The sequence below is a fragment of the Cololabis saira genome, chromosome 4, assembly GCF_033807715.1.
Source record: "Cololabis saira isolate AMF1-May2022 chromosome 4, fColSai1.1, whole genome shotgun sequence".
Lineage (NCBI taxonomy): Eukaryota > Metazoa > Chordata > Actinopteri > Beloniformes > Belonidae > Cololabis > Cololabis saira.
Genome location: NC_084590.1, coordinates 15,816,774 through 15,842,763, shown reverse-complemented (window position 1 = coordinate 15,842,763; position 25,990 = coordinate 15,816,774). Strand labels below are relative to the sequence as shown.

Sequence of the window (25,990 nt, the reverse complement as noted above, 5' to 3'; positions counted from 1 at the left end):
ATGGGGCACTTGTCGCAGGTATTGAGAGGTATTTCCATCAATCATTAATATGGTATCAATCATTAATATGTGTGCAGACAAGGTAAAAAATAAAATAAATAAAAAAAAATAAAATAAAAAAAAAAGTGAAAAATCGATTTTACGATTTTCACGTTTTAACAGCGTTCTAATTACATAATCATTATTATTAGTATTATTATTATTATTATTATGTATAGTATATTATATTATTATTAGTATAGGTATCGGATAGGTGAATGGATGAATGAATGGGATGCCTGGGTCTGGGGCCCTCCGTTGTCGGGCCTGCGCGGGTGTCGCCTTGTTGGGGGGGTTCCCTCTCTCCGGGCCCGTCTCCGGTCCCCCCCACTGCCTCTACGGCGGGGCGCCCCTCTGGTCTTGGAGGGCCACTTTCGTGGGGGACGGGTTCGCCTGCCCACGTCGGCGGCCGGGGCGGCTCTGTCTCTCCGGGCAGGCTGGCCCCCTGCCGGGTGGGGGTCGTTGGCCTGAAGGGTGAGGGCCTCCTGGCCGCGTGTCCGGCCCGGACCGGGTGGCCGGGGATTGCCTGGGTCGCGGTCCGCCGCCGCGGGATCCCTGGCTGCTTCTTTCCGCGCCGTGGGGGCCCCGCCCGCGGGCCCCCTCGGCCGCCGCCGGGTGGGGGGGGGCCTCGGAGGCGGTGGGTTGCCTCCCTCCTACTTCTCCCCTCTGTGGGGTTGCCGGTGGCCTGGGTTCCGGGCTCTTCCTTGTCGGCCTCTGGTCTCGCGGGTGGCGGGGTTGCTCCCCCCCCTCCCCCACTATAGATACACTTCAGGTGGAGCTTTGTTTGGTTTATCACACACACACACACACACACACACACACACACACACACACACACACACACACACACACACACACACACACACACACACACACACACACACACACACACACACACACACACACACACACACACACACACACACACACGCACACACGCACACACGCACACACGCACACACGCACACACACACACACACACACACACACACGATCATATACATACACACACACACACATAGACATACACACTGGCTTGTTCACCTGCATGCTGGCTCTCTAGTTTTTGGGTTTAGGTAGCGGTAGCGATAGCTTAGCTCAGACTGCGATCAGATCTCAAGATTTAGGTCGATTGCTGTTCGTGTTTTGGATGGCTCCGTGCCGGTTTCGTGCTTTGTTTGTGGTTTTTTGTTGCAGATTTCCAGTGCTTGACGTGTGTCTCCGTGTGTTCCTGCTTCCTGGATTGGCAGTGGATGTCGTCACCCCCCCCCCCCCAAAAAAAAAAAAAAAACACTGGGTTTGTATGTGTATATTTATGTATGTGTACGCATATGTGTGCGTATATATATGTATATATTACATATAGTAATAATGCACATATATACACTTTTGGTTTCTACCGTCATGGTATCAATCAATAATATGTGTGCAGACAAGGTTAAAAAAAAAAAAAAAAAAAAAAAAAAATTACATAATCGCGATTACGATTTAAAATCGATTAATCGAACAGCCCTAATTTATACATTAAAGCGGAGAGGAACGGTGTACTGAAAGCTTTTCTACATGTTGAACTGGTTGAGCTTGATGTGTGGAAAACAGACAGTATTTAACTAAATAAATAGAAAAGTATTGTATTGCCTGAATTTAGAGATTTCATAAAGATTTAACACCTTTATTGTTCCAGATTAAAATAAACACAGTCCCAAGTGTGCAGAGGAGAGAAGTTTAAAGTCTGACAGAAGCCGTTGCTTCAGTAAATGTGAGCATGTTGGTGTTACTTTACCTTGAGGTTGTTGGAGGTGAAGGGGCTGATGATCTCGGGGGGGATATCCAAACCCGGAGGGCAGGGCAGAGAGAAGTTGCTGTCCAAATATTTGCCGCTCATCGCCTCCTCCACCAGCCTGGCAATCAACACACACGGTCAAGTGGCATCACATGCTTCAGTGAGAGGGCGTGAGCCGCTAAACATCACCGCATTCTGGTCAGATCAAGCAGTTATGACCGCATGAAAATCTGATAAGATGAAACACACAAACATGAACAAGTCCTTACTTCTGCCTGTCCTTGACTTCGCTGTAGGTCATGGACGACCCATACAGGGTCAGCTTCCACTCCTTGAGCACGCCCACAGCAGCGCACTGGTCAAACGCCTGCTCCTCTGCAGAAGCAAAGACGGGTAATTAATTAAAACTCAAATGTTGCTTTAACAGAAACAGGTGTGCACTAGTGTTTCCAGCTCTGTGAGTCGTTTGCTTCAGTGTGCAGCAGTGTCTTACTGTGATCAGATATCTTGAGGATGTACTGGCCTTCAGCTTCCTCCCCCCAGCAGCGTACCGTGGAGAATGTCCAGTCCTCGTAGCCCGCAGCATCTCTATGTGCACAAAAACAAAAACGACTGTAAAATACTTTCTGCATGTCAGCACAGGCACATGGAGTTACTTTAAACATGAATGCCAGTATGTGTCATTTATTATTATTCTCCTCCTAGTAGTTTATCTATGCAAACACAGACCTGTCAATGGCTCTGCGAGCCCCGATGACGGATGTCATCCCGCTGGGGCAGACCAACACAATCTCCAAATTCCCTCGGCACGGGTGGGATATTGTCACGGTAACGGCCACGTGCTCCAGTGTCTCCATCCCCGACTGTTTCAGGTCAGCAGCAGAGACTGAGGAGGAAGAGAGAGCGGCTCATTCGGTCTGCACGTCTTGACCTTTTCATATTCTGATCACAGAACTTGTGGGAAAAGGAGAATTTGACCTTTAATTTGACAACGTAAAGGGCCGTGAGCCTCTGAATATGTGCGCCTAATTCTCGTTTCAACGTTCACCAAATAAGTTAAGAATTTTAAAAATCCTCTTGATCCTAAAGAATCAAATGTTTTTTAATCTTTTTAGACCCACATAACCAGATAATTACACATCTAAGATGTAGAAATGGCCAACATTTTATATGAGTAATATGACCTTAAATCAATATCAAGATGAATTGAATATTTTACTTTAATGACGATTAATGAGAGATTATTTTTGTTTTGTTTCATGTTTTGCCCTCAGATGTTACTCACAAGGGTTTTTCTTTTAATACATTCAGCTATTACAACTATTATATTTTTCAATGAAAGGTGTTTTTATCTTTGTGATTTTCTAAATAAGTGAAGGGAAACGCAAACAGGTGAACTATGTATCGTCTTTTACTACATTTGTACTGTGATCTGTCCTTGCCTCCAATTCCACCTCATCACCAACTGCATCTAGTTCAGGATTTTGCAGACATCCCTTCATGCCACATCTAAGTCCCATTTGAACGCTCTTTGATGAACGGTGGTCCTTCCGTGTCCAGGGACAGGGTTTTCACACAGGCAGTCGTTATCACAAAACCAACAACAACACCGATAAATTGTCTGAGTTAGCAGCAGCAACTGGGGGGGGCGGGCCTTACGGATGGGTCAACTGAAACCAAAAGACGTGTCGCTTGATATGAAAATATCTATTGAAAGAGTTAACATTTTTGTTTTGATGTAAAAAGTAAGTAAGTTTAAAAAAAAAGTCTCCCCTCACATTTGAAGAGTGCTACACGATGGCGACTAAACTATGAAGAGCACACCGTGACAGACCTGATTAATTACACTATTCTCACTGACAAGATGACATCACAGCCCCACTTATGCCCCTTTTCGACACTCGCCACTACTCGCCTCGGCCTCAGTTGTTTTCCTTTACAGTTCAGTACCACCGTACTGTGTAGGGGTGGGTATTGGGAAGGACCTCACGATACGATACGCATCACGATACTTGAGCCACGATACGATACACATTGCGATATCCCGATTATGCGATATCCCGATTATTATATTCTACATAGTTCACAGAAAAATTTAAAAATGCATTACACATCTTAAAATCCAAGTTGTATATATGTACATCAGATGATAGTGATGGATCTTAAAATCCGAGTTGCACGTTCATCAGATTATAGTGACAATTCATGGGACAAACTGAGTCAAAACAATGTTTTATTATAACTATACAAGCTAAAGTTACAACATATTTGTATATGTTTTTCATATTATTTACATCATATGAAATTAACATTAAATTTAGTATGAGGTTGCTTTAATTATGTGGCAAATGATAATAAACACAAGAAAGATGGGTACTAAAACCAAGGACAGGCACAGTGATCAGTCAGTATAGATATAAATCCATAAATAAATAAACCTCTGTCCATTATTTTTCATTTTTTAAGGACAGGCAATTGTGTTATATAAAAAATAAATTATAAAATTAAATAAAACCTGAGCTCAGTGCAGGGCCCTCCCAGGGTTGGTAGAGAGTGGCAATGCCCAGGACTGTCACTTAGGTAGGAGCACTGGGTGATATAATGGGAAAAAAATCGGGAATAAAAAAAAAAAAAAAAAAAAAAAAAAAAAATCAATATCGATATTCAAATCTTGAATATCGATATTGAATCGGCTGGAAAAGTATAGCGATATATTGCCATATCGATATTTTTGCCCACCCCTAGTACTGTGGGTGGGGCCTTCATGGCAAGGCCCTCTGGATGCATAAGACATGTCTGGAGCTCCTCATGGAGCAGGTTGTTTTGACATTTTTCCCTGTACCGAAGTGTAGTTGTAAAGTAAATATATCGGTCGACGTTAGGTTTTAAATATGGCGGGTGTGAAGGAGTTGAGACATTGCTGTCTGGCCAATCAGGGACCTGCAGCCTGGTGACGCTGGATTTTCAGCCCGACTTTTCAGCTCGGTTGGAACCCCGGCCAAGTACGTGCAAAAAAAGGAGGTACTAACCGGTATTATCAGCTAAAACCCTTAAAACAGAGCTGAGCTGAGCTGAGTGGTTCTAGTGGAAAATCCTCATTTGTAATTAGGAGGTTCATGCATTTATGTGGAATTAGTCAAATGAAAAATTTCAACACACTTTTTTGGCTGTTATTGTTCATAAAGCAACAGAATAAAAGCAGGAAAGCCAGGAGACGATGAATTCAATCTTCCACCAGATTCTGGATGGCTCCTCTCTACAGTCTTTACTCAGCAATGTTATCAGGGACTCTTCTAAATTTGCACCCTCCCAGTGAGGATGTCTTGCAATTTCTGAGCATTTCCTCGTCTCTCACTACGAATGAGCCAAAGTGCTCCCTGACCATGTAGGGCTGCACACATCCTCAGGGCAGGGACGAGGAGAGAGGGAATGTAAACAGACGTGTGGTGAGAGAGAGACAGATGTAGAGTGAGAGGCCGAGGACAGATGGAGCGAGCAGGCCAAGTGGAATTACAAAAACAGAGATGGAGTGTGAAGAGAGAAGAGAAGGGGGGGAGGAAACAACTGAGATGAGAGAAGAAATGGATGAAAGAGAAAGTGAACTAGCAGAGATGGTTCGCAAATAAAGAGTTTGATTGATTTTGTGATTTAATAATAATAATAATAACATTTATGACGCAAGTTTCCAGATGCATTTATAGCCAGAGTTTCTACAGGAGACTATTCAATTCAATTTTATTTACATAGCGTCTATTAGAACAGAAGTTGTCTCTAGACACTTTCCAGAGACCCAGAACATGACCCCTGAGCAATTATTATATAAACATAACAAACAGTGGCAGGTAAAAACTCCAGTTTAGGAGGGAAGAAACCTGGACCAGGATCACGAGGGGGGACCCTCCTGCTGGAGGCCAGCTGGACAGAGCAGGGAAGGAGAGAACAGACAGAGAGAATGAAAAACAGAGAGGGGAGATACACAGACACAATGGCTAACTGGTGCAGTACAGGGATGACTACGCGAGACAACCCCTAACACTTAGTCCTCTCCACTTACTGTAAGGCGTGCTGGAAGGTCGCATATAATTCGAAGTGCTGTCATAGCAACACACCGACCATCTTTAAACATACTGAAGGAAGGTTTATACTGCTCTGTCACCAGATGTTACTGTACATGATATAGATAAACTGCCACATGTGCCCACTTTGCATACTATAACAATAATAATTAAAGCTGCAAGCAGCGATGAACGGGCCCTCGCACCCTTGTGTACGTTCAGGTGTGCTGCAGTGGAAGCTTGTATGACTTGCATGTAGATTCTTCAGGCCTGGACATTTAGCGGATGACACCTCCCACGACTCTGTATATCAAACCATTCAAAAGTTATGGCAGAAAATAGGAACTATCAAATATCGACCAATCAGATGAAGGGGGGCGCGCTTTTTGGCATCTATCGTCGCTACGCTTTTGACTGAGAAAAGTAATGCGCGTCGTCGCAGGATGGAGACGCACATTTTGATGTATAACACACCTGGGTGCACGTTACGGTTCCGGCAAAGAAGCGCCCGAAGACATGGCATAAATTGCGCCAAAATTACACGATTAATTCAAAATGGACGACTTCCTGTTCGGTTTCAGCCATGGCGTCAAGAGACTTTTCTTTAAGTTGCGACATGATACAGGGGTGTACCGATTTTCGTGCATGTACGTCAAACCGTATTGTGGGGCTTGAGGCACGAAGTTTTCTAGGGGGCGCTGTTGAGCCATTTTGCCACGCCCATTAATGTAAACCATTAAATATCACATTTTTTGCCAGGCCTGGCTTGCATGCAAAATTTGGTGACTTTTGGGGCATGTTTAGGGGGGCAAAAAGGCCCTCACTTTGTCGGAAGAAGGAAAAAATAAATAAATGAAAAATTCCTACAGATACAAGCACCGTCAGTGCTCGGGCCCTAATGATTAAAAAAAAAAGATATTTGCACCCACATATCTCAGCAGGCTGGTTTGTTCAAATGTTAGGACATAGTTGTAAACAAACTTTTCATTTTCAAATTGAGATCAGAGAATGGAGAGGACAGGCTGCCCATGTCACCCTGGGACAGACGTGAGGTCAGAGCAAGTGCTGCAAACTCCAAACTCATGAAATACTGAGATAATCAATTATTCCTTCAAGTCAGATAAACAAATTGTAATATTGATCAGTATCATGATTACAATTCATAAAATCAGCCCCTGGGGAAATAGATAAGCTTATAAGATACATAAAAATAATCCAAGCAGATAAAGGATCAGGTTCCAGTTGCACATTCTTGTTCAAATATGGTCACTTCTCTCCCCAACAACCACAGACTGACCTCAATGTCAGTTCAGTGGCTACGTCCACTTCTTACACACTAATGAGCCACAACTTAGCAATAACTTATCTTATCCAGGATGCTAGCACCTCTGAGTTGTAGGGTGGGATCACTGTGGATTGAGCTTCCTTTTTCCATCAGACCCCAGCGTTTTCCCCCAACCATTCAATTGGCAGGACAGGCAACCACACTGAAAAGCCTCCGAACATGCCAAGAGACTACAAATAAAGAAGAAGCAGCTATGCCAGCAGCTGTCATATACATTTCACGATCACTGTGTTCTTTATTTCCACTGCGTCCTTCAGAGGGTTGTGTTTCCCCTCACAGCAGCCCTGTGGAAGACAAACAGCAGGAGCTGGCCACAAGGACGCGGGCTTGTCGAGTTGGTTTCAGCATTGACAAGCGATTGTTCATATTCCAGTAAAACCATTCTGCAACTGCGTGTTTCCGTGTGGTTTAACATGCTGAGTCAATAATGATTTGATTCAGGAAAAACTATGCGATTACAATCTCTGAGCGTGCCCTGTAAACAAAAGCAGGGCATTTTGTGCTTCTCACAGCTGCATGAATTACCCTTCTCTGGGTTTCTGAATTTTTCACCACACATTTAGAGGTAACTCTTGCGTTTCTGCACCTCAGAAATGCCTGAAGCCTTAGGCGTCTGCTGCCGCTACAACCAACTCAACGCTCTGAGACACAGACATAAGCAGACGTACATTAGCAGAGACAACAGTCAACAGTGCAAAAGTGAAAATCTGAAATGTTTCAACAGCGCTGGACTTGCCAGGGAGCCTGAAGATATAAAAAGTACATTAGCAAACTCTGTTAAGTGTGACAAGCAGATCCAAACCGTATCAGTTACCAAAAGACGACCAGAGATCTGACCCAGACAGAAAATGCGAACCATATGCAGCTTCATTTCTGATGAGACTTCACTTTTTTTGTTAAATAAACCCAGACATGCTTTCTGACTCTGCTCCATAACTATCAGCAAGGTTGCTTTGAAACTTGCATGACCAAACACACACACACACACACGCAGCGACTCAACGGGGCTATAAAAGAGGGAAGATAAAGATTGAGGGTGGAGAGCAAATGAGACGAGGGAGGAGGAAATGTTTTTGCTAGCATGAGATCACCAGCAGGAACATTTGTGAAGGAGCACGAGAGGGCCAGATTACATAAAGACTACTGAATCACTCGGAGTGGACAGCAGTGACTGGGAAACAACTACAGCTACTGAGCAGAGTTATAAAAGGAAAAAAGAAAGGAATAACTGAAACAAAACTCATCAAGGAAACGTACACAAGTGAACATTCCCTAATATGGACAGGCGGGTGTTGAGAGGGATTGAGAGATGGGCCCATCGACATACTGCGATGTGTAAACCTGGAGAAGCACCCGTCTGTGACGGAGCTGAGTATGAACAGAGAGCATTACCATTCCAGGTACGGACCAGCTCGTCGGAATAGACCAGGATCTTTGCCTCTTCCTTTATGACGGAGCTCTGATAGGACACCAGGAAAGGCGCCGCCTCCCACACCTGAAACAGACGACAGAAACATAACTAAAGTGTAGTGGTGGCCATGACATTGTGTGATACAAGTTTCCGGTCCCTCCGTGAGGTCGTTATGAGTCCACTCAGGTCAGACCGGTACTGCATCCTTGCAGTCTGGGTTTAGTTGTCTGACACGGCTGCAAAGATGTTATTTTAAGATCTTCAGGTTATTTTGTCTAAAGAGCACCGAGCTCTGTTCTGTAAAACCGATGACTCTCTATGTCACTCCTGCATTGAAACTTGAGATGTATGTTTTCACTCTTTAGCATGCAACAGATAATTAAGTAATTCACAAATTCAAGCCATATCATTTAAGAGCGCTATGTTATTTCAGTCTTATTCAGCTATTGCAGTACCTTAGTGGTTAAGATGTGTTTCTACAGGAGGTATTAGACAGTTTTGGCGACCATGAAGGGACATTGTCTGTACATTTTCCCCCATTGCAGAGTGAACATCCATGGGAGACTACAGTACCTGCCAGCCTGCTAAGCCTAACCCTGACAGGGTTTGATGGGAAGGGGTTTGATGTCAGCTTTGGGCCGTTTACCAGTTCTATTTTCTTTTATCAAATATGCAGTAAATGGCTGGGTGAGTGAATTTTGTTATGTGTTTTGTTAGGTGGATGTGTGTTTATTGTTTGCCGTTTGATGACATGACTTTTATCATGCGTTTCTGGGAGTTTGGCTGTACTTGATGCTCGCTGATCTGTAGATCTATGCTTTTAAGACTGACGTGATCAGTCGCCCATCAGTTAGAGCAGTGGTTCCCAACATTTTTTCCTTGGAGCCCCCCCTACTTGTGTCTAAGACCAGTCGGGCCCCCCAACCCGTACGTACTAGCAGCAAAAGAGTAAAGTTATTCGTTACAAACCTTTAATTGAAAAAATTAACATTAATTATGTTTTTTTGATACATTTCTCTGTGGTTTACCCTGTACTTTGGTTTTTTCACCTTCCTTTTGTGTCACCAATGTATAAAATACGCACAAAAAATAATTGCAAGGACATAAAAATATTTCTGAAAAATGTCTCTTTTAATATGAGAGCAACATTTTTTTTACATTTTTTCCTTTAACAACCTGTCGGAGTAGTAGTACGATTAAATGTTTAATAATGATATAATAATACGTTTTTAAGTTTTTATCCTGATAAATAACTTAGTATTTTAAAATTACCAAAATATATTTCTAAGTGGGTTTATACAGACTTGGATTACTGTATTCCATTAGGTGTGTTATTATGATTTTTTATTTATTTAACGTGTCTAAATATAATTTTTACAACTGCATATCCTCAAAGCAGACAAAGTTTCGCGCCCCCCCAGAGATCTCTGGCCGGACCCCAGGTTGGGAGACACTGAGTTAGAGGACTAGTGAACGAGCAGCTTAAGGGGACCCGGTCTGGGACAGGGCGGTCTTTTTTGAGGTTGTGCCTGAAACGAACCTGGGCTGACGGCGACGGCTGGCTTCTATTAATCAGTAGCGCACTGTTGTGTGGCCTGAATCTCGACAGTTATGTGGAACAGAGAGACCTGTGGGTCTGGGCCGTGTAATGTCGAGCTTCTCTCTGGCTCTGGCTGGGAGCACGTCTGCAGCGTGCGCCAAGAGTAGCCTCCACCGCTGAAACGGATGCTGCGCTCAGTTCTGTTTCAGGGGAACCGGGGGGAGGAGCCTGGGCTTCGTGCCTCGAGTGCTAGTAAGCTGACGGGACGAAATTACCAGCTAATTTTCCTCATTCAGATGCTTGTTAAGACAATTATTACTAATAGTAGGTAATTAGTAAGAAAAAGAAAAGGTTATCGTCCAGTGAGCATGGAGGAAAAGTTGTGCACGTGAGACATTGTGAAAATGAGAAATGGAAAAAGAAAAGTGGAAAAAAAAAATGGTAAATGGGGAAAAAAGGGAAACAAGGGAGTAAAATCTAAGGCGTATCATTTTAGTTACTTTCATCTCGGGGATTAATAAAGTAAATCTAAATTAAACTGCTCTACAAACTAAACAAAAAAGCTGAAAAGCTCTACAAACTAAACATCTAAACACCCAGGAGTTGACCTGACCGTACTGACTGCACGGACGCATGAACCTGATAAGCCGGTTCGTGTCCCATCAAACTTGTTGGATGTTGTTTTCAATGTTAAAGTTAAAGATCGCTGCTGTGTTTAGCTGAGGTCACTGCATTACTGTTTACTGTGCTGCACGATGACTGATGAGGAAATGATGGCTGCGGGCCATTGGCTGAGCTGCCTCTGGGGTGCACGAGTCTGACCTCTTGATGTAGTCTAGGCATTTTCATGGGCTGAGATTTACGTCTGCGTTGGGAATGCTTGACTATTCCTGTCTTTTTACCATAAACCCCTAACCCCAACCCGTAGTTTGAAAGGATGGTTGGCGCGATGGTCAGAGCTGGTCGAAATGGATTGCGTCAGCGTTGTCATGGAAGTAAATTTAACAATAAATGTTTTCATTCTCCCTTTAAAACTTTAATAACCCTTCTTGTGGTGACATCACTTAATATTTTCATTTAAGAATGACAACATGGGAACATACAGTAAATGAGTGAAGTTCTCCTCTCAGCCTGAGAAAAACACAACCTTTATCCAACGTGGCTGAAGAAAATCAGTCTCCTACATATCTTCTGCTTGTAGTTCATTTTATTAGATGATGCATTTTTCTTTGTTTTTATATTTTCGTTTTATGTTCCTCACACCTGATACCAGAGGGGTTTTATCTGCTGTGGTGATGCTCTGCCCTGTAGGGGAGGTTCCAACTGACATCCACGCTGACACGAGAGTGGATGTGAACCTGACTGTTATCTGGGGTCGTGTTTAAACTCAAACTATCTGAAACACTGGAGAGACCTGCTGTCATGTTGGAGGACGTCTGACACTTAGGGTGCTTTCACACCTGTACCGTTTCAAGCAGTTGTTCCGGTACAGGGAACGCTTCCCTCTCAAGATCGGAACGTTTTGGTATATGTGAACACAGCAATCGCGCTCTGAAACGGTACAAAACAAGCGTTCCGAGATCACCTAGGAGAGGTGGTCTCGGAACGATTCCAATCGAGACCTGAAACGGTTCATTTTTTTTATTTGGAGTGAGAACATGATCCACACAGCAACCGATACAACTCCATTCATGTGTAGGCTATGTGCTGCCGCGGCGCAAGGAGAGGAGTCGGTCCAGCCTCCACCAACTCCTCTCCTATTGGACGTGCTGAGATGTCTTCCCACTTCCCAGCACGGCACAAATTAAACATTGTTTGAAATTAAACAATGTTCAATTCGGGCCGGGTTTGCGCAGCGCAAACCCGGCTGCAGCAGGCACTCTCTCGTCCGCTGCCGGGCTCCGCTCTGCGCCGAGCGCACATAAATGAATGGGTAAAGCCTGATTTATGGTTCTGCGTTAAATCGACGCAGAGCCTACGCCGTACTCTATGCCGTAGGCTCTGCGTTGGTGTAACGCGGAACCATAAATCAGCCAAAGCCAACGGCTGCTGTCTGCGCTGCGCTGAAAGGGGCGTGTTGTTTATCCCGGGGTGCGGAAGAGGAAACTCCTTCCGCGTTCATTTGACCAATCAGAGAGGAGCTGGTTCGCGCATGGAATTTGTTAACAGCTTTGAAACGGTACAGACTTTTGCCTTGTGAACACAAACTCCACGAACGAGAAACGGAACAACTGTATCGATTTAGCCCCTGAATCGGAACAAAACAAACGGGCCACAGGTGTGAAAGCACCCTTAGTGGAAACACCTGGATGGTCAAATACGGGCCATCTGTTTTGACCTGTGCTGTGGGGGACATTGCCGATGGACTGTCCAGCAAGTGTTGATCTGGAGAAACTGAAGGACATTTCCTTCTCAGAGACTGACATTGACTGCGTTTACATGCACTCAATAACCCTTTTAAAACCCGAATATTGGCAATAACCCGAGTTTGCACGGCCATGTAAACACCAATAACCCCTTTGAATAACCCGAATTTGCTCATATTCCGGTTTTTAAAAACCCGAATATGACCCCTGGGTTACTCCTTTTAAAACCCGGTCATGTAAACGCCTAACGGAATATCCCGATCAAACGGAACATGAATTTGTTTTCTGCGCATGCTCTGTTCACAAGGAATCCTGGTCTTTTGAGTCCAGGAAGTTCTTATAAACACGGAGAAACGCAAGACCAGGAGGAGACTAATCACTTCATAAATGTAATGAAGGATATGAACATTTTGGCATTTGTAGACGATAGAAAGTACGGGGATAGCGAGATTTAAAAGAAGGTGAGCGAAATGTTGCGCGAAGCAGCATTTGTTTTGAATTTGGATACAGGAAGAAGAAGCGGAAATGACGGTAATTGCGTCATCACATTCTCCACGCGTCGCTGGTTTGATCCAGATAACCCAAATGATTAATTACCATGTATACAGGGAAAACCCTGTTTGCTCACGCACAGTGGTGGACAGTAACGGAGTAAATTTACTTGAGTACTGTACTTAAGTACATATCCAGAGGATTTGTACTTTACTTGAGTATTAGATTTATTCGGTACTTATTACTCTTACTTGAATACATTTCCAAGACAAATATTTTTACTTTTACTCGAGTAAATTTATGGGAAGGCTGAAAAGTACTCGTTACTTTCAGGTCTGCTCTTTTTTCTTCTAATATAGGTAGAACAATCCATGCAGAGCATTTGTAGTTCAAATATGATGGACAGTACGTACAGTGTCAATGTTTTTTCCTCTCTGGTGTTAACGTCTTTCCATACTACAGATGGACAGACACAGGAAGACAGACATTGGGAGACAGTTTGTTATGCTCTATATTGCTATATTGTACTGGTACATGTCCTTCCTGTAAAGTTAAGTGACTTCAACATTGAGTTATTGAAAGCAGAGATGTAGTTTTTTGTAAAGCAGTGGTCTCTGAGGGGGATCCAGACTTAGTTGGATGGTGCAGGTTCATTTGGTTTCAGTTCATGATTGTTAATAAACTCTGCATCATCTACTGTCCTCTTATGATCCCATTCATTTGATTTGTTTTTGGTGTTTCTGCAGGTTTTATATAACATTGTGGTTCTAAAAGCAGCACATCAGTGCAGCTGGTTTCAAAGAGTTCATTCTCAGAAACAAGAGTTAAAAGATCCTTAAATTAAGTTAGAAAAAATATAGTAATTTACTGATGTGGAAAATAAGAAATTTACTCTTACTCTTACTTTTACTTAAAGTAAATTTAAAAGCATTTACTTTCGGATACTTAAGTACCTTTAAAAGCAAGTACTTTTCTACTCTTACTCGAGTAATATTTTGACTGAGCTACTTTTACTTGTAACGGAGTAAATTTTGACCAGTAGTATTTGTACTCTTACTCAAGTACTGGGGTCGAGTACTCTGTCCACCTCTGCTCACGCATGTAAACAGAATATTCCGAATGTTTCAGTAACCGGAATATTAGCAATAACCCAAATTTTGACTGCATGTAAACGTAGTCATTGTTGATGTGTGTTTGCATTCACCAGACTGTTGATGTGCTGTTGCTGGGAAGCAGCAGTGGGGGTCATGGAGACCTACACCAGCTCCACCTGGACTTGGAGTGTATTGTAAAGAGCGGCCAAGATCACCTGACCTGTTCCTGCAACGTCGAGTTAAGACCTGGCAAATCCCTGGACATGACTAAAGTTAGAGAATCACAGTCTTCATAACTGGTGGAAAACCTCTGTTTTAAGGTTCTAGTAGAGGAAAAGGGCCCGTCTATGCTTATGAACATTAAAGTTAATTTGAATTCTTTAATATGACCTGAATTACATTAGAAATAAACCTAAATTGAGGTCGAGTTAAACAGTTCTGAGCCATCGGGGGCTTAAAACTCTTCAACTGGCACTAAAGCCAAAATTATCTGACGTAATTATTCACACACTGGCAAAATTGTAGGCTGAATGATAATTCTGGACTAAGCAAAAACCAGACTTACTTAAAGTATTAAATGTATTCAAATCTATTGCCACAGTAGGATCTGACCATCTATGACCAAGAGAGACTCAAGAGAGCAGAGTCCGGTCCAAAAGGACCTAACTTTAGAGTCTTAAATGTCAGGATGTTGTTAAAATGATCAGGTTCAGATTAGAAACAGGACGTCAGTGATTGGATCGTCTGCATCGTCGGGTGTTTAGGTCATACATGGAAGTGAAGCCCCAAACTTTTAGACAAGGCTAGACCTTTGTGTCTCCCCATTTTAATGCGGTGTATTTGTTGGTTTGATAAAATGGTTAGAGTCTCTCAGGTTAGACTCTAGATAAATGCCAAAATATTGAGTGTGGTTTTGTACAAAATTTTGTTTTAACTTTAAAATCATACTTTTTTTCCACTATGATATTTTTAATAAATAAGCACTATAAAGCACTTTAAATCGCTTTGTTGTTGAATTGTCCTATACAAATAAACTGGCCCTGCCTTCTGTGTCAAGGTTACCGTGAGTCTCCTACCCTCTACAACGCTGCTTTGACCCTCTGGTGTTGACCCTGGTACTGCAGCACACAGATGTGTTGGCTGGTCCTACCCGTGAGCAGTGTGGGACTGACACAATAAAAAGTTTGTCAAAACTCCAGTTTGTGCAGAAACAAGTCACCGTCCTGGGGCATGTTATCTCTGCTGAAGGCAGACCGTCACTACCTAAATGTGTGGAGGCCATTCAAAAACTTCCTAAGGCTGTTACAAAGAAACAGATGATACAAAGAAACAAATGATGTCCTTTTTAGGCCCCTGTTCTTATTGCAGAAGGTTCACAGCATGTCACGCTGCACTAGAGGCTCCTCTGGGCTCTCTCATCCATGGGAGGGGCCTGCAGGCTCAAGGTGGTCTGGACTCCTAAAGCGGATGAAGCATGAGCTGAAACTAGCTCCGCCTGCTCGGGGATGCCTGACTACTCCCGTCTGTTTACCCAGACGCTGGATGAAGAGAATGGGTGCTTGACCTCAGTTATGTTGCTAAGGCCAATGTTACTGGTTATTTTATTGTGTTTGGATCATTTGTTCGGTCACAAAAAATTCCTTGGAAACAGCTGGTACCAGAATCTATTAACATTAGTACATGTTTTACGTGTCAATTATAATTGTTACTTAGGAATTAAACCATCCCTGTTCCCCTCACTCCTTTCACTCCTCCTCCCTAAGGGGACCTGAGGTTCAGGGAGAGCCGTTGGTCTTTACCATGGACATTCAGAGCGCCTGTTTGCATGACAACTGCCATTTACGGGTAAACATTGGTGGCATATTAATCCTAAGGTCTGAATATGCCATTTCTGAGTATTCGCTTGTGATTCGGCTTCAAACGTTGTCCCTCAAATTAAGAACTCATGTTTATTTGATGTTGACATGGTTACTCCTACTATTTTTAAAATTCCTGCTCGTTTCCACGGGCAGTGTGGGTCACAGCATCTGTGATCTCACCAGGACTGCTGCTTGTGGTGCTCCAAACCGTCTGTTTCTACGATCATTGATTTGTCCGTTTTGAGCGTTTCTGGTGGGTTCACTCGCTATAAAAAAAAAATAATGTGGCATATATGATAACCCTTGGCTTTTCTTTTCAAATTCAATTTGATTCAATACAATTTGTCCATTCTATTTCAAAGTAAATTTCCTCTAGGTGCTTCTCAGTAAGTATTAAAAGACATACTGTAATAACAAAAGGAAAGATGGTTGGGCCTCTGATCACATTAGTGGCTCAGAGTATTTTGTTTGGTTGCTATGGTGGCACAGGTGTTTGGATTTTCCTACACCTCAGGTGATTGCTTAGGGGTGTGGTCGGCTCTTATTTAACAGATATGGGAGTGCCCAACAGGTAATGGGGGTGAGGGGGTTTTGCAAACTTTTCTGTTGACCGTTTGAGCTTAGTTATTCTTAACTTCCGTCATTCTTCACCTGTAATGATTGTAGTTAATCGTCATAAGTTTGGAAAATAAACACAAAAACGCAAGCGGGGCTCATTGTGGCTTATTGAAGATGGGTCACAGTATAAAACCTACCTGAACTATAACATTATCCTATAAAACCCCATGTTGACGACTCACGGTGACGTTGGTTTGTTGTCATATAATTAGAGATACACACGGCACTCCAGGAATCCTGCGTCATTGAAGGAGTTTTACTTAGAGGGCACTGAGGTGCGACTGAAGGAGTTCAGATTATCTGGTGTGTGGTTCCCATGTTTGTGTTGCTGTGTGATTCCTTGTTTTTATGAGACGATACTGGGAGCTGCCTGATATCAACTGCCTTCATCATCTTCTGACTCTGGTTCTGAATCAGAAACAGAACTGTGATGTGTTTTACTTCCTTATTTTCTTTTTGTAGTTGGTGGTTCTGAGTTTTTTCTCCCCTCTTGGGGTTTTACCCGATAATAAGTGTGGATAGTACTGTGAAGTGTTTAACTGGCTCCTGGACTTTTGGGGCTTCGTGTTTGGCTTCTGGTGGCCGTAGAGGTAAACAGTGCCGTCTTTGGTTCCCTCCTTGGCTCGCGTCTTGCGGGCATTTAATGAGCACTAAACATGCCAGTGCACTTTTCCTCTGTGGTTTAGGAAGTTGTCATTCATTTCTAAACTGTTTCATTATTCTATTAATTATTGACATTCCTCATTATAATATGCATTAATATATATATATATATATATATATATATATATATATATATATATATATATATATATATATATATATATATATATATATATATATATATATATATAGAGTTTCCAGTCCCTCCGTGAGGTCGTTATGAGTCCACTCAGGTCAGACCGGTACTGCATCTGCACAGTTTGGGTTTAGTTGTCTGACACAGCTGCAAAAATGTTATTTTAAGATCTGCAGGTTACTTTGTATAAAGAGCACCGAGCTCTGTTCTGTAAGACTGATGACTCTGTGTCACTCCTGTATTGAAACTTGAGACATACTTTTTGACCCTTTAGCATGCAAAAGATAATTAAATAATTCCCTAATTCGAGCCATATTATCTAAGAGCGCTATTATGTTATTTCAGTCTTATTCAGATATTGCAGTCACCTAGTGGTTACAATGTGTTTCTACAGAGTTATTAGACACTTTTATTCCACAACACATTGGGTTTGTGATCCATCCCAGACCTTTTAATATATTTAAAACATAACCACTTGATGATTTATTAGACAAAACAGCTTGATCTCTTGGTGTGTTGACAGTGTGTGTGTACCTTGGCGGCATTAACGAGTCTCCAAGCGTTGAGCAGACCAAAACCATGCTGGTGGCTGTGAGAAAAGCCCGCTCCATTAACTTGCCAGTCAGCACTGCTGTCACACTGTTTTTAGAGAAAACACATAACATACAGCCAAGCTCAGTATTTTTGTCCAGCAACGTAAATCACACACATATAAAATAAATTACGACAGTCTTCATCGCCATCAGATTGCAACGGACATAAATATACGAACGCCAAGTGTTCAGGAACTGGAAACAAATCATGTAACAAGAAATAAAAACAATACAAGTCTATATATAGAACACATAATCTCTGTTTAAAAATGAGGAAACCTTAAGTTAGTTTTTATGGCCCCTTTAACATGAACATGAGTTTCAGTTCTGGACTCTGCAGTGAAAGCTCGGTAACTGCAGACCTACCTTAGTTAATAATCTCTAGATACGACGCAGCTTGTTCATTAAATTAAATTAAAAACTCAAAGACTGAAGACTGTTAAAAAGATTTAAAAATAACCTCTTCATAAAAAGAAACAAAACAGGCTCCCAATACAGCAAAGAATACTCTGGCTACTTGGGTGTTCATTCTGGTCATTTTTGTGGATAACAACATATTTGCAGAGGGAGACAAAACTGAGGTTTTTCCTCAACAGTATCTGTTAAAACTATCCAACAGCAGAGTGCTGTGTACAGTCGAGGAGTGATGCATCACCAGGCTGACCTTGGTGGCTGTAAAGGCAATGATGTGCTGAACATCCCTCCAGCTGAGGCAGGGCCGGACCTGGAGCATGAGGGCCACCATCCCTGCTGCCAGCGGGGCTGCAGCAGACGTGCCCGTGTGGCCTTCAGTGCAGCCTGTCCCTCGCTGCATGGACCAGTCCGATGTCACCTACAGAGCAAAAGAGATGGACTCATGTCAGACATAAGGCTCAGAGAAGTAAACATTGCTCAGGTGCTAGTGAAGCTCGCAGGAGGTCAAATGTGAACTACCGTATTTTCTGGACTATAAGCCGCTACTTTTTTCATAGGTTTTCAACCATGCGGCTTATACAAAGGTGCGGCTATTCTGTGGATTTTTCTTAAACGGCTCGGGGCGCTCTAACCGGAATTAGAATAAAAACTAAGACAAAATAAATGCAAAGAAGAATACGCTACTTCTTCTTTAGCAGATAGAAGTAGAAGCAGATTTCAAACAGATAAATAAATAGCGGTTATTTTCTCTTGGTTCTGTCCCGTTTTAATCAGCAAAGTTGCTGCCGTGTTAAAAGACACTGTTAGGAAAGATCTATTTAGGTACAAACATGTACATCATTTACAGTTCAAAATCCTTCTGTACATGTAGGAAATATCTAATCTAACAACAGAAATACCTGCGGCTGAAATATCTTTTTTTCTAAATAGAGTGGATGCGGCTTATATACGGGTGCGACTTATATATCTTTTTTTTATTGTTTTCTTTTTAAAATAGAGCTGATGCGTCTTATATACAGGTGCGGCTTATAGTCCAGAAAATACGGTATACAAAAAGGTGTAAAATAACACGAGAGCACATCCATAACAATCAGACCGCGTATCAAGGGAAAAGAGTTCGACTAAGAACCTGAAATTTTGTGCACAAACTACAGCCTGCATCACGTATGAAGAGGTTTCGAGGCCCAACACTTATGATTCTTCTGATAAATATGAATCAAGATTTCAAAAGGGATCTCAATTTCCTCCCGAAATACATTCATTCACGTAAAGGTGGCGTGCAAACCAGTGTTAAACAGATGTGCAAAGACGCAGGTCCAGTACCACCCATTTTCTCTGCTGTGGCTCCCTTTTTTCCATTGAACTTCACGCTCTACTTTCTGCAGGCAGAGCCTCTTTGCTCTGCCAAATATTTGAATCAGGACCTTAGAAGATTTAAAGACGCACATGTGAAATTACTTAAACGTTCAGTTTAATTCACAGACCAAGCATTGTTCCAGTGAAGAGAAGAGAGAGAAAAAAAAAGAAAAAAAAGAGACCTTTCTTTTAATGTCACCTATCCGGTGGTATTATTTATTTCTTTAAAAAAAAAAGAAGGTATTCTTGGAGGCACAACTTGGAGGCAGAGGAGTGCAGAAGCACTGTAAAAATTTGCCTCGGAACAAAGAGGATTCCATGTACAGGTTTACGAGTTTTAAGAGAGAGAATCAGGCAGAAGTACAAAAATTAGAAGGGGAAAAGGTCTTAAAAACTTATTTTGGGTTAAATTCAGTTTTTTGTCAACTGGGGATTCCATATATGTTTTTAGATTTCTTTGACCATTGCAATTCCAGTAAATCTTGACATTCACGTTGATGGAAAAGTGCACATGATTTTAATTAAATGATCCGTTTGGTGTAGATTTCCAGAAAATCAGCCTGCATTTAGCACCTACATCTTTAATTTCTGCCCCCCACCCGGCTTACTGCCACATCCTCTCTCAGTCCATTCCAGATGTCTTTGTGGGGACAGTGTTCAAGAACCACTATAGTCTTCTGCAGCTCATAAATGTGTTTTTACGGTCCACTTTGTCTATTAGCAGCAGTCGCAGTAGATCATTTTACAAACACTGAACCTCCTTGATTAAAATTCATAAAAGTTTTATATATCTTGTATCTGCGATGGATCCCCCAGCCTATAAAAAAAAAAAAAAAAACCTCTGGCTCATCAGAAAGCAGCACGCTCAACACTAATACTTGAATTTCTGCTTTTCCTACAACTTTTCCAGATGCTAACATGTTCACTTGCTGAGAACGGTGCACCGGCAGACAGTGTGTGGAAAGCACTTAGCTTGTAAGTGTATTGTGGTATGCGGTTAATTGGTGGCCCAGTTCTAGCCAAGTTCCTCTTTTCCCAGCCATGACATGCCATGAGCAAACTGTGTCACCATGGTGACACACAAATATTGGGAAAAGGAGGCCAGTCAATTCAATCGGTGTTTACTCCTGTTTTCAGCCACGGCTGCCAGATGAAAACAGTGTTTTGTAGTGTAGAGCCACTCTTGTGCAACAGGACACATACTTGCCTGTCACGAGGACTCAAGATTTATACTTCCTCAGAGTCCACAGAGAGATTTTACAGAAGTTGCTATGTCTATAAACTTCAAGAAACTTCTGACTTGGCCTTATTCTTTGTCAAATTATGACAGGACCAAGTCACATGCTGTTGCTCATCTGAGGCGGCAGTAACTTCATTTATTTAGACGTTGGAGGCAGTTGATCAGGAGCGAAACAGAGAGTACGGAGGAGGAGGTTTAAAATATATCTTCTTTCAATCGCCAGGGGGAATGTAAAATCACTGGCTAATAAAATGAACACTGAAATAGACACCGCTGGAATACTGCACGAGTTTCACAGACATTCCAGCAGCTGCATATTCTCGACTCCAGAGCTTTCGGACCATACGGGCAGGCGGCGCTTTCTTTACAGCTGATGTGGTGTAACCGTGGATATGCCACTGTAACGGAGCAAACCTGGGCTGCAGACATTGACCTGCGGGTGTTAATTCTGCTCATGGTGTTTATTAAAAGTATACCAACACTGCACGTGGCATAGGCTCAGTTGCTGCCAAGTTAAAAACTAAACATGAACCTCAACAGACCCAGTGCTTTTATTATTATTATTAGAGATACCATTATTGTATCATCAAGAAATCAAATATTATGATAAAGACAATGCGTGATGTTCGCGTATGCGTACGCCAGGTCTTAGGATGTTAATATATTCACAATGATCTCAGAAGATTTCAACTAAGCCACTTTCCCTGCTACACTCCCAACCAGTTTTTCAACCAATTGCTTTTTTTTCCCCCCTCAAGAATGTTGTGCAGTACAGCACATATTCCCAAAACAATCTTCCCTAGGATTGATTAAGTGTTCACTTCAATTTAAATATTTCTTTCCATGAGGTCTTGGAACTTAAACAGGGTGTACTTTTTTTCTTGACTGTAAAACCTCTAAAATCTTAGATACACTTCTATTTCCCTACTCGGCTTTCAAGCGTATTTTTCAGCACAATACAGACTTGAATAGATTCAGAAATCAGTAAATGTTTTGCTTAAAATTGTTTAAGAATAATTTTCAATCAAATCGCAATATGCATCATATCTAACGTCCTTCTCTACAAATGACTTTCTAGCCAATCCACAATCAGCAATTAAAAGGATAATATTGAAAGGGTGTAAATCTTAGCAACGATCACATATCTACAGAAGAAATATGACTTGCTAGTCTGGTTAATTCATGCCTTCACACAAACATCTGCAAGGAATCTGGGTGTGTCACGTATAATACAAAAAAAGATAGAGAAACACACCAAAACTTTAACTATCAAGTGTGAAAGCATCCTGAATCCTCATAAGAGATGACCTACAATGCTCCTGAGCTTGGTCCCCCCGCTGCTGAAGGTCACCGCCAGCATGGATGCACACTCCTCTGCGTAGAAAGGCATCCTCCCCTTCTCATCGACCGCACCTGCAACAAACAGGTATCTGTCACCACACCCAGAACGTCACATGAACTCTGAGAGACAGGCGCTCACATAGCTCAGTCTCTCTAATCTTACCGATTGTGATGGTGTAGATGGAGTTGGCGTAGCCATCGTAGTTGCAGTTGTCATCATATTGACCTCCGTTGCCGCTGGCAACTACAAAAATGCTCCCGAAGCCTCTTCTGCCTGCAATCACGCCGTGCTGCAATGCTGCCTGCAACCAAAAACAGAGAAAAAATAACTTTAAAAAAAAAAAAATCATAGAGCTAAAGAGCCGGATGAAGGGGAGAAAGGATCAGTGCTCCTCTTCAGGACTTCTCTCACGTTATTGATACGCTGCAAACTACTGCCCTCTGCAGGATGAGGAGAATGCTCCAACTTCTTACCTTCCCCAGCGGATGGGGCCCATCCACAGTGTGTCCGTTGTCATCTGGACCCCAACTACGAGATGCAACATTCAGTATCACGGTCAAAGTTACATTTGATACCATGACATGTTAAAACATGATGCTTAATAAAAGTATCAGGTACAGGGTTTATACACCAATCCTTATGTTAAATTTAATACCAATTTAATACCTTTTTCACTACCTTCAGATTTGTTTTAAAAACTGTCACAACATTAAGTGTTAATCACGGACCTTTTAACATTAATACAGATTTTGACCTATAGAACACTATACAGAACAGATTTATAGACTCATTGATGTTGACCAGATGTTTCACATTTATTTCACTTTGTGAATGACAATAAAATAGACTGCTTAAAATGTAAAAGGTAAAAAATAATACCAATTTAAAAAAAATAATACCTCTGACAGTGAATTTAACACTTTTAATGGCCTTAAATTTGGCAATTTTCGTTTATCACTTTTTAATACTTTTTAAAACCCTGCGGTAAGTTTGCAGAGACATGTTATTGCTAGACAAGCCCCTCGATCAAACTCAGCTAAGTACAACTGTTACCTGCAGCTGTAGATGTCATTTACTTGGTAGTGCTTATTGAAGGCTATCGCCTCTAGGCTGTCTGTCAGCGGCCCATCCAGGACTCTGATTCCTGCACAAAAAGCAGCAGGTGAAAATTGTTTTTTACTGCACTTAGTCCCCGCGGACTCCATAGTTTTGTGGGGAGGGGTTGAAAAACAGGAAACTGGATGCAGTTGCCTCTACTGTACCTGCAACTTTACTGCCATAGGCGACACCCACGGCACAGAAGCTGTTGTTGGGAACGGCCGCGATCTCTCCTGCACAACGAGTCCCGTGATGGTTTTCCCCGTGGACGTCCGGGTGGGGCATGGGGTCCGGGTCGTTGGAGTTAAGGTCATAACTGCCCTCAGGACTCTTAAGAGGGAAATGAAACCAGTCCCATGAGCTCATGGGCTAATTTCTCTAAACAGGTTTAGCTGGAAATGATTTGCATATTACCACAATAGCAGCAGTGGTGACAAAACCATTAAAAATAATCTGTCCCACAACTTTCTACTTGCCTGGCTTGAACACGTAGACTTAAAAAATAAATTGTCTACAGATGAAGCGAAGGCAAGGCAAGTTTATTTGTATAGCACAATTCAACACAAGGTAGTTCAAAGTGCTTTACTTCAACATTAAAATCAGCAAGACACAATTAAACAGTAAATTACAAATAAAATGGAATAAAATGATAAGAAAAGAGGTAAAATAATTATTAATTATTATTAATTTATGTTATTTGTGAAAGGGGCAGATCAGATAAGATTCTTCTTCTTTCTGCTCCCTTTTCATTCATAAGTTAGGAACATTTGTATTTGTGTTTGTATTAAATTGTTTTGTTTTTTGAATGAAATAAAGAATAAAATGAAATGAAAATGAATGAAATAATAAAAAGCACAAGTTGTTAAAAGGTAAGGGCAGTAGAGTCCAGCAGGTAAGTATTTAATTTAAGAGTACACTTCAGTAAACAGTAATGTTTTTAACCCTGATTTAAAGGATCTACAGGTGGAGCAGACCTCAGGTCTACAGGAAGTTTGTTCCACCGGTGAGGAGCAGAATAACTGAACTCTGCCTCACCTTGCTTGGTTCTGGTTCTTGGGAACCACAACAAACCAGATCCAGATGAACCTCAGGGGTCTGGGAGCTTCATAGGAACTAACAGATCAACCATGTATTTTGGTCCAAGACCATTCAGGTCTTTGTAGACCAGCAGTAAGATTTAAACTCTATCTAATTTAAACTGGAAGCCAGTGTAGTGATGTTTAAAAAAAAAAGAAAAAAAAAAAGCATGCTTCATCTTTCCTGTGAGTCACATCCTTTTCACTTTAAAACTTCAGCAAAAGGCGCTGCTCAGCTCACGGGGGGGAAAAACAACTCGTAAAATGACCCGTTGACAGATTTGACAAACTAAACACAGTCTCATATCTCCGCCCAACTTCCCCTCTTTCATTATCAGGCTCTGTATTCTTCCTAATATCAAGCCATGCCAGCAAAACCAAAAGAGGATTCACAACAGCTGATTATTTATCCATATAGTTGTTTTCACTGTTTTGACTCACATAGTTGAGGTGGATGTCCTGGTGGGTGTGTTCCACCCCGTCATCTACGACCACCACCGTGACCCCCTGGCCAGTAATGTTGCGCTCCCACACTCCCGTCACGTTGATATCCATGCCCATATTCATATCGTTATGCTGTGAGAACAGGAGGAGGAAAAACAATAATGCGTTAGATGGGATGCAATGATGAGGAAAGGGTAGAAGTCCAGCTTTAACTAAAACAATAGAGCGTACTGTGAAGGAAAGGTCAGGAGGTGTTGCGAGCAGAGCAGGTGTTTGTTTGAGCAGGGTTACAGAAATCGGTGACAAGATCAATACAAGGCAGTAACCTTGAAATGCACTTTGAGCGGTTGATGTTTTTGTGGACACAGCAGGAGAAACTTTGAGCTTAAAGCTTGTGAAGAAATAGGAAAAGAAAACGATCCATTCGAATCATCCAAACAGAATTACATCAAGGATCAGCTCCTGCTTGCAGAAAGCACAATTTAGCAGTGTGCACATTATTTTAACATGTGAATTGAATGCAGCTTGAGTAGAACTGCTTGTCAGAGTCCATATCCTTCCATAGTTGAAATTTTAGCTTAAAAAGGCACTGCATCTGTATCTTATAATAATAATAATACATTTTATTTGTATAGCGCTTTTCAAGGCACTCAAAGTCGCGCTTTACATTAGTCATAATCATAAAAACAGTACACAAAGGACAATTACAGGACACAGGACAGTACATGAGGACACAACGTGACACAGAACATTAATCACACATTACTTATTCACAATTTAGACAAAACGATAAACAAAATGATGTCCCTGTTTAGAAAGTGGTTCTGGCACTGCTTCCGTGGATTCAGCGCAGCAGTTAAGAAGCTCATTAACATGAGAATGGAGAGTCAGAACTTCTCTACACTAAATATGTTTTGAGAATCACTGTAGATATGGAAAAAACAAACTTCAAGATAAGACGTGCAACTGCTACAGTGACACTGTTTTGTGTGTTTAAAGCGACCACGTAGGACAATGCACTTGTAC

The 25,990-nt window shown here is 41.9% G+C and overlaps 1 protein-coding gene across 1 annotated transcript in view; it reads right to left on the bottom strand.

Annotated features, from left to right (window-relative positions):
- Window positions 1-25,990, bottom strand: part of pcsk7 (proprotein convertase subtilisin/kexin type 7) — a 31,674-nt gene that overhangs the window by 1,970 nt on the left and 3,714 nt on the right. Inside the window, exons 4-16 of the mRNA XM_061718976.1 lie at window positions 24,962-25,096; window positions 23,609-23,774; window positions 23,400-23,490; window positions 22,820-22,874; window positions 22,509-22,647; window positions 22,317-22,417; window positions 18,659-18,826; window positions 17,936-18,040; window positions 8,615-8,717; window positions 2,552-2,708; window positions 2,316-2,410; window positions 2,092-2,197; window positions 1,823-1,940 (exon numbers count right to left, since the gene is read on the bottom strand). Of these exons, the coding sequence (XP_061574960.1) occupies window positions 1,823-1,940; window positions 2,092-2,197; window positions 2,316-2,410; window positions 2,552-2,708; window positions 8,615-8,717; window positions 17,936-18,040; window positions 18,659-18,826; window positions 22,317-22,417; window positions 22,509-22,647; window positions 22,820-22,874; window positions 23,400-23,490; window positions 23,609-23,774; window positions 24,962-25,096 (1,539 nt within the window). The remainder of the gene's footprint in view (window positions 1-1,822; window positions 1,941-2,091; window positions 2,198-2,315; window positions 2,411-2,551; window positions 2,709-8,614; window positions 8,718-17,935; window positions 18,041-18,658; window positions 18,827-22,316; window positions 22,418-22,508; window positions 22,648-22,819; window positions 22,875-23,399; window positions 23,491-23,608; window positions 23,775-24,961; window positions 25,097-25,990) is intronic.